Source organism: Drosophila suzukii, chromosome 3, assembly GCF_043229965.1.
Source record: "Drosophila suzukii chromosome 3, CBGP_Dsuzu_IsoJpt1.0, whole genome shotgun sequence".
Taxonomy (NCBI): domain Eukaryota; kingdom Metazoa; phylum Arthropoda; class Insecta; order Diptera; family Drosophilidae; genus Drosophila; species Drosophila suzukii.
This window is the reverse complement of record NC_092082.1, coordinates 86,735,790-86,750,546: the sequence shown is the minus strand read 5'-3', so window position 1 is coordinate 86,750,546 and position 14,757 is coordinate 86,735,790. Positions and strand designations below refer to the sequence as shown.

At 40.5% G+C, this 14,757-nt stretch overlaps 1 protein-coding gene across 2 annotated transcripts in view; it reads left to right on the top strand.

Moving 5' to 3' along the window:
• The window catches only part of beat-IIa (beaten path IIa), a 51,814-nt gene extending 37,924 nt beyond the window's left edge, over positions 1-13,890 (top strand). For both annotated transcript variants that reach the window (XM_036818684.3, XM_070995625.1), the window contains 3 exons: positions 5,089-5,222; positions 12,392-12,680; positions 12,779-13,890. In XM_036818684.3, coding sequence (XP_036674579.3) covers positions 5,089-5,222; positions 12,392-12,680; positions 12,779-13,086 — 731 coding nt within the window. In that variant the 3' untranslated portion in view covers positions 13,087-13,890. The remainder of the gene's footprint in view (positions 1-5,088; positions 5,223-12,391; positions 12,681-12,778) is intronic.
• The last annotated feature ends 867 nt before the right edge of the window (positions 13,891-14,757 follow it).

The following is a 14,757-nucleotide window of genomic DNA, read 5'->3' as shown; positions in this document are numbered from 1 at the left end:
CTGATTTTTATGCCACTTGCTGGGCAGGATTTATTCGTATTCGTATTCCCCGCGATGTCCTGAACCCCTTCGAGGGTCCTTCGTCCTCCGGAGGGGAAAGCCCGCTGTGTGTGCGTGCGTTTGATTGAGAGCTCGTCTGGGTTAATGGCTCACTGGCTGCTTGTTGCCCGGCATTAAACATTCAGATGTCTGCCGTTCTGGCCTGGCCTTTATTAGATTTCCATTGCCTTTGGTTTTGCCTTTGCCAACGCCATCGCCATTGCCATCGCCTTTTGCCCCCCGCCAGCTGGCTGCTTTATATTTAACGCCGCATTTAGCCCATTTAATTGGCCGCTTTTGCGTAACTAGCATCTGGGGATTAAAGCCTTTGATCGTGTATTTGTGTATAGTATTTGCTTTAAATTCATGAGGCCACGCTCAAGGCCGCCTCGAAACTGATTAAAGTTTCATTACAAGCTGCGGCATTTAATTGGTTGCTCTCTGGTCCTGGGTCCTCTGCCCTCAGCCCTCGGCTCTTGGTCCTTGGTCCTTGGGACCTACATACATACATCAATGCTGGATAAGCCAGTCGGGAACTGACACACTGACAGCCCCAGCCAAACCAGCCTCAAATCTCGGGCTTTGGCGGTTATGCCCCGACTGGGTATCTATATCTTGCGGGCTGTAAGTTCGTTTGGCTGTGTGTTTTCGGCTGTAGGCTTCTGCGGCTTAGGCCTAATGTCGTCGACACTAAAACCCCAATAACTTGCCGGCTAAACAATAAATTACTGTAGCCAACAGCAGGCAGAATCAGCCACGGACACCATATTGTTGGTACACCAAGGGAAAATGAAGCCCAAAAAAATTATAATAGTATTTCATAGTCTAAAAGAACTTTTTTAAATCTATTTGGACACAGAAAAATCTATCTTGACCAAATTAAAAATTGGTAAAGTATGTTATAACAAATGAAATCAATAAAATTGGTAGCCATGATTCAAATGCTACCATCTTAGATGATAAAAATAATGTGAATATTTCTCTAGTTGGAATTAAGATTTACTTTGTGGTACTCTAATTTCAACAAAATTTATTGACAGATATTTTTCCTCATTCTGTTTCTTCTGTTTGCTGGGTAAATCAGATTTCCTTGGCTTTAACGACTGACAGACGCCTCATCTGCGTAAACTTTCGCTTTAATTTCATCGATTCAGCGCATAGTTTTCCCGTTTTTCCCGATGGCCGCCTGATGTTTTATGCATCGAGTCAGCCGGTCGCTTTTAGCCAGGTTTAGTTGTGCGCACTCATTCGCTTATGCAGCCGCCTCGTCCTCGGTGTAAATAACTCTGAGGTTTAATCGTGTGTTAATGAGCTCAAGTGGCAATCAGATTGCGGCCCAAGGATCCAGCGAGGAGCCCACTGAAAGGCGGTTGAGGCCAGGCCTGCGTCTCGACGTCGGCGTGGCACATAAAATAAACACTTTGTCCTTGCGGGGCGGGTAATTCAAGGCATTCAGCCGCCTTCAAGGACATCAGGGGGAGTCGGCAGCTGTAAATGGGCGGTGGGAGTGGGTGGGGGTCGGTGGCCCGGCCCAAAAGTTATGCTAATTCGGGCTTTCATTAAGTCACAGCCCCCGCAGCCCATCTTCTTCGGCTGGCACGAGTCAAAAGTTTATAGTTGGCAAACATTTGGGCAGCCTTAAGTTTAATAACTTAATGACACGAGTCGAGGCTAAAACCAAGTGCAAAGTAGGCTGGTCAGCTGCTAAATTAAGCCCAAAAAGGGGGGAATTACACTGGTGAAGATTAATCATTTTTAGAGGAACAAAACAAATAATTAGGTTATATATTCCAGAAATATATATATTGAAAACTTAAATATTTTTGTTATTTTATTAATTTAAATTGAGTTGCTGGACTTAAAAAAATACGATAGATATTTGAGAACAAATCTTTTCAAATTGTATGTTTTGCCATGGCTTTAAGAACTAAATATTCTAGTTGAAGGAGTATTATCCTAGCATTTTCTCAAAAGTATATATTAGTTTTGGCACAGTGTGCCCTCGCAGACTGACCCTCATTAGGGGGAATTCGTCGGCGGAGTCTCAAAGGCAAAGCCCAGGCAAAAGCCCGGCCAAGAGCCATTCGATGCTGGCCCGCAAAAAGGTCAAAATCTGCAAGGCAAAAAGCGCAGGCGGCCAAGGAAATGGGCATGGGGATTAGGAAGCGAGCCACAGAGAGACCCAGAAAGCAGAAAGTTGCCTCGAGGCGGGAAAAAGAGCAAAGTTGCCGCCGCCTTTGTCATGGAAATTACTTTCTTCATTAGTTACTTTGTTGCCCTCTCTTAGGGTCCTGTGGTAGTAGTTGTTCCCGTCCAGGCTCCATCCCGGTTGACTTAATTAAAAAGTTAGGCGTGGCGAGTGCCAGGATCTTCGTCTTGCGGTTGTGATTGAAGGGTTCTCGGGGCTTCCGCCTCCACTTATGCGCCTATTAATGTGTTTTGTGTCAGTCGGGTCAGCAAATTGAATTGTCCCGAGCTAAGGGTTTTCCCATTTTCCCGAAGAAGAAATGTCAAATTTGTCATCTGCAGTTTTTCAAATTCCTAGAAAATCTCATCATTATTAAATTCTTTAAAATTCCTAATTGGCCTGTGGGAAGTAATGCCATCCTATTTGGACGTGGCTATAATAATACCATACTCTACGTTATCGTTTTTCTATTGAACGAAGTCAAAATTGAAAAAATTTTTGAGACATTTTCATGCTCGATTTTTCCGTCCACTCAATAGCTTTCAGAACGGGAAGCCAAAACTGAACTTATAATTTTCATAACTTAGGTGTTTGGATCCTGATTTAGACGTGAGACACCTCTTTGAATTCGTGTTCGAGTTATCTAATATTCCACATTAAAATATCATATCTTGACGAGGGTCAAAATTTTAACACATTTTCATGTTCGAACTTATCTTATTTCCAGTGGCTTTCAGATAGGGAACCAAAAACAGCACTTCTAAATTTCATAACTTGGGTAATTGGATCCCGTTTTAGACGTAGGATACCTTTATGAGTTTGTAGTTAAATTTTCTAATAGTCTACATTCAAATATTTCTTATAGACGAGGGTCAAAATTTTGACCCATTTTCATGTTCGATTTTTCCGTAAACCCAGTTGCTTTCAGAATGGGACCCAAAAACAGCATTTCCAAATTCCATAACTTGGGTAATTCTATCCCGATTTCGACGTGGGATACCTTTATGAGTTTGTGGTTGAATTTTCTAATATTCTACATTCAAATCTTTCTTGTAGACGAGGGTAAAAAATTTTGACCCATTTTCATGTTCGATTTTACCGTAAACCCAATGGCTTTCAGAATGGGACCCAAAAACAGCATTTCCAAATTCCATAACTTGGGTAATTCTATCCCGAATTCGACGTGGGATACCTTTATGAGTTTGTGGTTGAATTTTCTAATATTCTACATTCAAATCTTTCTTGTAGACGAGGGTCAAAGTTTTGACCCATTTTCATGTTCGATTTTACCGTAAACCCAATGGCTTTCAGAATGGGACCCAAAAACAGCATTTCCAAATTCCATAATTTGGGTAATTCTATCCCGATTTCGACGTGGAATACCTTTATGAGTTTGTGGTTGAATTTTCTAATATTCTACATTCAAATCTTTCTTGTAGACGAGGGTCAAAATTTTGACCCATTTTCATGTTCGATTTTACCGTAAACCCAATGGCTTTCAGAATGGGACCCAAAAACAGCATTTCCAAATTCCATAATTTGGGTAATTCTATCCCGATTTCGACGTGGGATACCTTTATGAGTTTGTGGTTGAATTTTCTAATATTCTACATTCAAATCTTTCTTGTAGACGAGGGTCAAAATTTTGACCCATTTTCATGTTCGATTTTACCGTAAACCCAATGGCTTTCAGAATGGGACCCAAAAACAGCATTTCCAAATTCCATAATTTGGGTAATTCTATCCCGATTTCGACGTGGGATACCTTTATGAGTTTGTGGTTGAATTTTCTAATATTCTACATTCAAATCTTTCTTGTAGACGAGGGTCAAAATTTTGACCTATTTTCATGTTCGATTTTACCGTAAACCCAATGGCTTTCAGAATGGGACCCAAAAACAGCATTTCCAAATTCCATAATTTGGGTAATTCTATCCCGATTTCGACGTGGGATACCTTTATGAGTTTGTGGTTGAATTTTCTAATATTCTACATTCAAATCTTTCTTGTAGACGAGGGTCAAAATTTTGACCCATTTTCATGTTCGATTTTACCGTAAACCCAATGGCTTTCAGAATGGGACCCAAAAACAGCATTTCCAAATTCCATAACTTGGGTAATTCTATCCCGATTTCGACGTGGGATACCTTTATGAGTTTGTGGTTAAATTCTCTAATATTCTACATTCAAATCTTTCTTGTAGACGAGGGTCAAAATTTTGACCCATTTTTATGTTCGATTTTACCGTAAACCCAATGGCTTTCAGAATGGGACCCAAAAACAGCCCTTCTAAATTCATAACTTGGTTAATTGGACCCCGATTTAGACGTTGGATACCTTTATGAGTTTGTGGTTGAATGCTCTAATATTCTACATTAAAATCGTTCCCATAGACGAGGGTCAACGTTTTGACCCATTTTCATGTTCGATTTTTCCGTAAACCCAATGGCTTTCAGAATGGGACCCAAAAACAGCCCTTCCAAATTCCATAACTTGGGTAATTGGATCCCGAATTAGACGTGGGATGCCTCTTTGAGTTTTTGGTTGAACTCTGTAATATTCTACATTAAAATATTTCTTTTAGACGACGGCTAAAGTTTTAGCACATTTGTAAACCCGTGCAGAGGGCGTTACATTTTAGAACATTGAATTTTGTATGTAAAAATCTCACTATATCTATTAAACTGTATTTATATTTTTTACAAACTTCCGAATTTACCGTTTCTGTAATATAATTTTTATTTTAGTTGCATTGTATGGTTTAAGCTGAAGGGTATACCAACTCCCTAACTTCAAATTATAGTCTACAAAAAATCATAAACTAACCAACCTTTTCGATTGCCCTCTTTCCCATTTTTCAGAGCTGCCCGAGAAGCGTCCGCAGCTTTTCACGGAACACACGCGCTACGAGCCCGGAGATGTCCTGCGGGCCAATTGCAGCACTCCCCCGTCGCGTCCGCGGGCTGAACTCACATTTACCATCAACAACATGGTGGTGAGTACTTTCGACTCGACTCGCAATCACTCCCATGAAATATTACCGACCTGGCCAGAACGGTCTGCTTCAATTTATTTCATGTTCCTGGGGAGAGTGGAATACAAATCTGACAGCGGGTCAGCGGCTATTTTGTGTTCAAAGCCGAGCAGAGCCTTTGAAGTGCTTGTCTATTCTGCTGAGAAATGAACATGAAAATGGGCTAGGACAAGACTTTAATCAAAAGGGTTCTGCTCCGCTTTCTTTTTCCTTGTGTTTTCCTTTTTTTGGGTTTTTTGTTTTTACAAGCCTTTGCCGTGGGGGCTCGTCCATCCGTCAACGTGGCGTATGCGCAATTTCACAGCCTGCCAGCGAGCGTAAGGATTGTCATGTGTATTAACAATGCATATGAGGGGGCCAAAGGGTGAAGAAAGCGGCGGAGTGCGAGGAAAGACGACCGCATCTGTGCCCCAAAAGCCCGTTTTGTCATTTAGTTACTGTGAAATACAGATTTCTATGCGGTCGCAAGCACAACCCCTATATCTTCTGTCGAAAGACAGTGCTGTCGGATTTTTGTTGCTAGAGAATTATGCTTCTTTTTAATTGTTAGAGACTTCTTGGGAGCCTAAGCGTAATACAAATATTTATTTATAAGAATAGATCCGTTAGGGGTTGATAATCAGAAAGGATTTTATGTTAGGAAATATTATTTCCCATTTAAGTAGCTTCAAAATTAAAAATTCAGGTTAAGCGAATTGCGATTTTTGAATAATGAGAATTGGATCTTTTTGGCTATCTCTTTTTCGAAGCTCTTGTTAGTTGGAGCTTGTTATTATCATTTATATTTAATAAATTTATATATATTTATATTTTTTTATAAAATAAGATGGAACGAAGATGGTTATCAGATGGAAAATAACAAAATTACCTTAGGTGGTCCGATATAATTATACCCGTTACTCGTAGAGTAAAAGGGTATACTAGATTCGTCGGAAAGTATGTAACAGGCAGAAGGAAGCGTTTCCGACCCCACAAAGTATATATATTCTTGATCAGGATCACTAGCCGAGTCGATCTAGCCATGTCCGTCTGTCCGTCTGTCCGTCTGTCCGTCTGTCCGTATGAACGCTGAGATCTCGGAAACTATGAGAGTTACAATACTGGGATTAGGCACGCAGATTCCTGAGATTCCTGCGCAGCGCAACTTTGTTTCAGCACAGTGCCACGCCCACTCTAACGCCCACAAACCGCCCAAAACTGTGGCTCCTACAGTTTTGATGCTAGAATAAAAATTTTAACTGAAATGTATTGTTCTCATCAATACCTATCGATTGACCCAAAAAAAAGTTTGCCACGCCCACTTTAACGCCCACAAACCGCGAAAACCTGTGACGCCCACAATTTTCATGCTAGATAAAAAATTTTAACTGAAATGTATTGGTCTCGTCGATACCTATCGATTGATCCAAAAAAAAATTTGCCACGCCCACTCTAACGCCCATAACGCTTAAATCTGTATACCGCCGGTAGGTGGCGCATTTTAATCTCGCTTTGCTGCTTGCATATCTCCATATAGCTGAGTAACGGGTATCTGATAGTCGAGGTACTCGACTATAGCGTTCTTCCTTGTTTTAAATAATTTTATTTTCTAAGCTAGACGTTGGCCCTTAATAGCCAACCTGCCATCGCTAAAGATCGAGACCAGTCGCATCTGTGTGCTGGCTCCTTCCGAAACTCTCAGGGCTGTCATTCCTTGTGGATTTTCACTTTTGGCTGCTGTCGTGCTGCCATTGTTGTCCTGCGAGCTGTTCCATTGCAATTTTATGAATATGCATGCCACATGTTCGCTCCCCTCTATTTTCCTGCTTATAATTTCGACCCAGGCCCCGATGTCAAGAGCAGTTCAGGTTCAGAATCGGTCAAGGCGAGTCCCCAGTCTTTCGCTCTATTTGCGCTTGAAAAGGGTTGTGTCTGGGCCAGAGGCACTCGAAGCTAAGGAGTCTGAGGATCCTGGCTCCACGTGCTTAACAGGTTGCCCACGTTTTTTTGCTCCCTACCATTCAACGCAAGTGCAACTGCATAATCCTCCCTTTTCTGATTTTCGAGCTGCTTGCTATGCTGAAGATGAGTCCTGCTGAGCGGTTGGCAAAATTGTTTATGGTTGGGTTTTAGTTTAGGATGAATGCATAATTTTCTATCGCAAGAGCTTCCAATTGGTTTGCGGTTGGGAAAATATTATGCGGGTGGCAGGACCAACCAAGCCAGTGCGTGTGTGGACTGCAGGGGATTTAAGTTCATATTGTTATCACTGAATAAAGGTCATGCTCTGGAATAAAAGAAAATACAGCCACAGAATGCCTGCAGCAAATATTTAAAAATATTTTTTATAAACGAAAGGTTTCTCTATTATATCTTTATAAACTCAATACTCGTGTTTCTGGTTGCTGATTTTATTAGCACAAATCCCCTTTAAGGAAACGCTCTCTATTAGTCCTCGAAAGGCTGTACTGTTGTCAATGCCGTTGAAAAATGGTTGCCACATTCCAGAAGCGCACTCGGCAATCTCGCATTAAACATGATAAATGAATTCAAATCATTTGCACCGCAATAACTGGCAGCCGGAACGATGGGGAATTTCGGGGAGAATATTCAAACGGGTTGTGTTGCCTGGAAATGAAATGATAGCTTATCGGCAATGCCTCTCCAAATGCCAATGATGCTGTGCGGTGGGGCTGTTGTGGGTTAGGGGGCGCAACAGGGGTTCCTAGGATGGCTCTAAAGGGGGTCCACACGGAGGCACACGAAGCTGCAAGGACATCGAGAACTTTTGGCAATGGAAACCAATGGCTGAGAGACAACAAACAGTAAGCAAACGTGGCAGACATTGACTAAAATTGAGTAGAAAACGATACCGCAGGAGGAAGATATATTACAATTGCCGATCACAGGAAACAAATGAATATTTCATGCTGTGCAAATCAACATGGTGCGGGGGGTGGAAGAAAAGGGGTGTGTGGGCGGAAAACACCCACGCACACACACTCCACACTCAGGCACTTCCGACATTTCCTGCAAAGTTTACGTTAAAAGGTGCGCCGGCAAGGAGCCACAACTTTCTGTTGACAAAAGTTTTTGCGGTGAAATGCCACAGGAGTAATTTGCAAGAGGTCCGGACCCAAAACTCCCTCACTCCCAAGGCCAGGAAAACGATTCCTATACGTGCACAGCAGCGGTCAAAAAAACAAGAAAAAGTTTCAAAGACCAAGGAAATTTAAGGACGCCTTAAGCCTTGCTTTAAATATGATAAATATATTGGGACTTTCCTTATTTTGATATATAACACTATAAGAGTTATACTATTCTAATAAAATGGTATTCACTACACATAGAATGTTAAGTTTATGATTTAAATGATGTAGAATTATGATAGGTATGTATAGTTAAAGCGTAAATGAGAATACATTTTTTTAATAGTATCACATTGGAGACAATATTTCTTTTCCTTAAAATTACTTTCATTTGTTAAATTTATTTTACTTAAAGAAAACTTTTATTATTAGTAGATATATTTTTTGGTTTTTAAATGTTTGTTTCTATTTCTGTGGCCGCATGTGTACTTAACATCCACCCTGGTGACATATGTGCCTTCGGTTTAAGACTGCTGCTGTGGCTCCATTTCGAGACCCTGGCTGTTTCCGCCCTGGGGCCCAGGCATTAATCATTCGGCATGTAAATTGCCAATTAATAACTGCTGCATGTCATTTGGCGTCGGCTTAAAAATGCCACGCAGAATTTGCCATCATCGGGGTTGAACGAACCAAGGAATCTTCCAGGGGCGCCTGCCAAAGTTCTAGGCGCATTCGCATTAATGAAGACAAATAGCACTTGAGCCCTGCCAAATTTAGCGGAAAATTGAAAAAAGCTTCGTAGCCAGCAGTTGGCAGCTCCTTCATGCCATAGTTTTTCTGCTGCCCTATATGCCATACCTCCAAACACTCTTGGCAGCCAGTAAACCAGCTACCAGCTACCAGAGATATTGCAGTGCTATCCACAATTTATTTGTTATTGATACGCTGGCAATGCATTGCACACACAAAAACCCGAACGAATACATATAGGGCTGAGGGACAAATTGTGCACTATATTGGATGAAATATAAAATATATTTATTGTGTTTTTGCATCGTCTGGGAGGGCGGAGCTACCAGGGTTTCGGTTGAACGAACGCATGGAAATTTATGCCTGCGGAGCAAGTGTCACGGGGGGAATAAAATTGGTAAAAACCAAAATTTCGGATATTTTTCAGTCCTGTTACCAGATAAATAAGTAAAACTAATAGAGGGCAGCTCTTAAACTCTTATTTGAATTTTGCATTTTCAAGCGCCAAATCTGTTTCACATGGATTATTTATATAAAATGCATAGCACAAATATGAAAAAACACACAGATGTGCGTTCGTGGTAGAACAATTAAAAGGTAAATTTTGTATATTGAATAAAAATATAGAAATAAATTTATTACAATTTTCTTTCTGAAAAAAAACAATTAAAATAATTGCAGTATATAATAAATTTCTTAATTAGCTTTAAATCTGTATTATTTAATTGAACAAATGACTTATAATAATTCCCAAATTTCAATGGCCTAGAAAATAAAACCAGAACCCCTTAAAGTGGAAAATAAAAGAACATAGGATTTTAAAAATTTGTCGTCCACAAAAAATAATATTTACCAAGAAAAATACATTTTTTTAACGAAACCCAAGCGTTCCATATATTTTCCCATTTTTAACTAAGTGGTTCAGATTTTCTTCGGTGCTAATCTAAATTCTGTGACCTTCTTGTAGAGGTATACATGAGTTTCCATAAACGAATACCTTGCTGCGCAAACTTTTCTAAACAAAAAACGTCCCAAATGTGCTCAAATTTCAGCAATAAATAAAATAAAGCAAAAAGCGGATTACTTGAATGGGTTCCATAACGAACACCCAGGCGATCCGGAGCGTCTCATAAAGAAGCTTTATTTCTGGCTTATCTCGGACCCACTCTCCATTAGTTTTTGACAATTTCCAAAAAGTGCTGCTAAGCTGCAACACGAAGTGCAGCCATGGCCCAAAATTCACACATAAGTTTTGGGCCTGAATTCTTCAGAGACAACTATTAAAAATATATGAGATGCAGAGAGAGCCGGGCTAAAAAAATAAAGAAAACTGGCAAGGCAAGAAAAATACGGAAATGGAAGGAGAACTTCTGCTGCTTAAACATCTGCTTTTTGGCATGCACATGCGTATGGGGAAAAATTATTTATCAAAGCGCAAATCCTTTTGCACACACACATTGGGAAAAGGAAAGAGACTTGGCGATGGCAATGGCAATGGCGAGTGGCAGATTCTCCTATGGCAACAATTTTACAGTGAATTGCACTAAATAACTGCCATTAAGCATAAAAGCTGTTCTCGCATGAAGGAGCTGCTGGCAGCATTTAAGCCAAATGCAAGTTTAAGCATCTTAGAGCTGGCGCAAATAAAGTGGACTTACGCAGCAAGGACATGGGCCGGGATATAGAAACAGATCCGGATGCGGATGCGGATTGGGATGCGGATGCAGACCAATACGGATGCTGGCCAAAGGAATAGCAGAAATGGCGCATAAGAAATACAGTTCCAAAAGGAAGCCCCGATCCAAATGCTCAGAAAAGCAGGCAAGGCAAACTGGCTAAAACTTTCGTCAAATGCGTTGCAGTTTTTCGGCCGTTTTCGTTTTTTAGCCAGGCCAGTAGAGCCCCTGATGGCCATGTACCATGTCCAAAATCCCAAGTTCCATGTCGAATGTCCCATGTCCTGGCAGCAGTCCTTGGAGCCACTAATGTGTGCAATTGTGTGGGCTTCAAGCGCCATTTTCCATCCCTCTGTTTTTAGAGGGTATATGCTTTTCAAACACATTAAGTACTGTTCGGAAAAAAAGTTGTACGATTAACACAATCTTATGGATTTTATTCGCAAATGGTCTAGGTCTATGAAAATCTGATTAATAATAAACTTAATAATTCTACTTAGAATCAGCCAATATTAAGAAATTAAATTTAGGAATATACAAAACTTTTTGGGGGAGGTTAAAATACTAATAGAAATAAAAAATGCAAAATCATTATGTGTTAAATTATGCAAGATATTAGAATAGTCCTTCAAACGCCTCACAAAGAAGTGATTTAATTTCAAGATTTTTAATTTTTCCAAAACTTTTCTACAGCTTTTACTTGAATTTTGAAGGGCATGCTTCCGTCCAGCCAAGTTTCCGGCTCATTTTTCCATCCTTTTGTGTGTTTGTGTTGTGCTCAGACGACGCTGCTTTTTGCTGCATTGCATTAACACAGATAAAGTTCCTTGATACATAATTTCCATGCATACAGAAGTGTCTCCCAGCACATGTGGCAAATCCCTGGCCACCCCGATAGGCCCCCTCCCCCGCCGCCACTGTGCTCTTTGGCAAACTGTGCCAACTTGCAAATGGCGACAAGATGCTGGCTGGCAAAAGTTTTTTCCTTCTGCTCGGTCCGTCCGAACGGCCAAAAGGAGAAGTACAAACAAAAGTATTAAGAGCGTGAGGGCTAAACGTTGCCAAATGCTGGGGCCTCTCCATCCCGCCGCAGACCCCTCGAGCGCCTTAAAATATGCAAATGCATTTGCGAGCGTAAAATAAACAGGCGCAGTCTAAAATTATAATCCCCTTGTACGCTTCCCTAACCACTGAGAGAAACTTGTCTTTAAATCAAGACTTGCAATGCCAAATGCCAATGCATTAAGAAAAAGTTAGTAAAAACTCTTATATTTTGTCATCATATGTATTGTATCATAAAAAGAAAGGAGCTAAAAGTAGTTAAATTGATTTTAGGTAAGAAAGAAACCCCTTTCTAAAAATATTACAATATGAAATTGCAACTTAATTTTCAGTGTAAGACCTTAAACACCAAATACTAAGTCGTTCTGAATAAATTAATCTAATATGATAAATATTCTTTTGTTTTGTTATGGCAAATGTTGTAGAGCCAAAAATAACTTTGAAAATATTTAAATGTAAACAAGACATACTCGTTTGTGGAAAAACTTACATAACATTTATCGCTTATAACATTTCTTTTCCTTAACAATTTTCTAACATTTTTTTCTATATATATTTTCATTCTTTCTTATAGATAACCAATGTGGACACCCAGTACATACGCACCATCGATAATCTGATTGCCTCGCGGATCTCGCTGAAGCTGCAACTGCAGGGCGTTCACTTTTCCAGCGTGAACCCGGCCATCTACAACAATGTCTACGGTCTGAATTCGGTTTACGGCCACGGCGGACCGGTTTATGCCCCAAATCCGAATCCGGGGGGATTACTGTTGCGCTGCTCGGCGCAAATCGGGGATCTTTACCAGGAGTACAAGGAAATCGAGTTGGGCACTCCGCAAAAGGATCCGATACCGGCACGTGGTAAGTTGGCAAAACCGATGGCCGCGACTCAATTACACCAGATCCAACTGACTTCCGTTTCCGGTTTTTCGCCGGCACTTCCGCTCTTCCGCTTGCAGTTACGCTCTCTTCCGACTCCAGCCTGAAGAACTTTTTCAGCTCGTATTTCTCGACCTCGGCATCGGCGGCATCGCGACTCCTGCCCGGCGTCTATGTGGCGCCGCTTATAATGGCCATCCTGGCTGGCTTGTTCCGGCTAATTGAGGCTGCATTTGAGACCTGCCAGAGGTCAGAGGTCAGGCCCTCGATGGCACATTCCCGGGAGCAGCTCCACCGGCGTCCAGCTCCCCTGTCCAGCTGCAGCGCCTCCAAGGCGTCCCGACAGCAACTGGCCTGGCCAGAATCGAGGACAGACGATCTGGCCTAGGCGTGTGTGTTACCAGTTAGTTAAAGCCCTAAGTAATTTAAAGTATATGATGATGTATTGGGGGTGCTATGCTGGAACTGAGAAATTAATAAGTATTTAAGTGATCCATATTGTACGTAACGCGAACAGAGGGCTTGATTAAACGTTTATCACGCCGCATTTGAACATACTTAAAAGTCATTCTAGTCGTAATGAACCATTTTAGAAGCTAATTCTTAGTCAGATGCAAACCAATTAACCATCAGTTCAGCATTTATTCTTTAAACAGATCCAGTGAACACCCCAACTTTGTTACTTTCAAGTATCTTCTTTTGACGACTGCTTTTCATGTTGACCCTTGTTTTACACCAAAAAACCACACTCGGAGATGTGGTGTCTACTAGCGAGCTAAAGAGTAAAAACAAATTAAGTTTAAGCAAACATTTATAAACTAGCCTAGTCGTAAACAAAGAAAACCGAAGGTTGGACAGCAGAACAGAAGAGTTTAAAACCTATAAAGCAGGACATACACAATTCAAATATAAATGTTTACACGAACGAGATACAGTAAAAGGAAAATATGCTAAGTACATGAAATTACTGATTCTACTTTTAATGTGCAAAATACAGAAAAATAAACAGAGCAGAATAACAAAAGAATAAAGCCAGAAATCAAAGGAGTGTGTTCGCAGGAGGAGAGGAAAATGTGTGTAAAATATATTTAAAGAAACATATTAAATTAATTTAATTTAAAGTAAATAAATCAAAGCCTTGTATGGGCATATTGTAAATGGTGGTGAAATTAAATAAAATGTGTGTTAATTTTAAAAACGGGGTTTTTACTGAAAAAGTGGGACTGTGATCTATTTCGAGGTAAGTTCATGAAGGTCATCTACGAATTCATTTAAATGTGAAGATGCAAATTTTAAGCTCTACCCCATTTTCCTTTATTTTGGCTAGGTTTTCTGACCGGTGACCTAAGGGATTTTCCGATTCAACAAATTCTCACTGTTGATTTTTGGCGTTAGGAATTCTTACTCAACATTTTTGCAACAAAGGAGACCTTTTTTTAGCACCCCACCCTTTCTGGTTATTGTCTGCATTTAGTTTGCCTGGCAAAGTGTGAAAAAACTTGCCGTTACGCAGCGGAAGATCTGAAAGAAATATAGAAGAAGGAATCTAGTACAATGCGATGCACACTCCCGTTCCGCTTTTCCTGCATTTTCCCTTCGCTTTTTTGCCATTTCCGTTCTGCATGCGCATTTTGTATTATATTTTGTGCTTCCTAGTTTTTCCCGACGCTTTTCCGAAATTATTGAAGCGCGCTTTGTTATTTCTTTTCAATTGCGGCCGAGAGAAGTCGTTTCTTTTCCTTTTCGCCAAGAGGGTTCGTTCTCCTCTGCCTGTTATCACAAATAATTGTGCTACATATACACAAGGATCCCCTTTCGCTATAGTATTTTCTATCCTCCCCACATAATACCCAAAACATACGTATAGTTGTTTATAAAGTTGCATTGCGAAAGAAACATCTGAATTGTGCGTGATTTCGTATAGAAAATATTTTAGCAGATAAAGGCGAGCAAATATAAAAATACATTCAAATTTCCATTCGTTTGCCCAGCGTCTGGAAAGTTCTGTGTTGTGTATTTAAATTAAATTGCAAACAAACAAGCACCGAAATAATGGCAA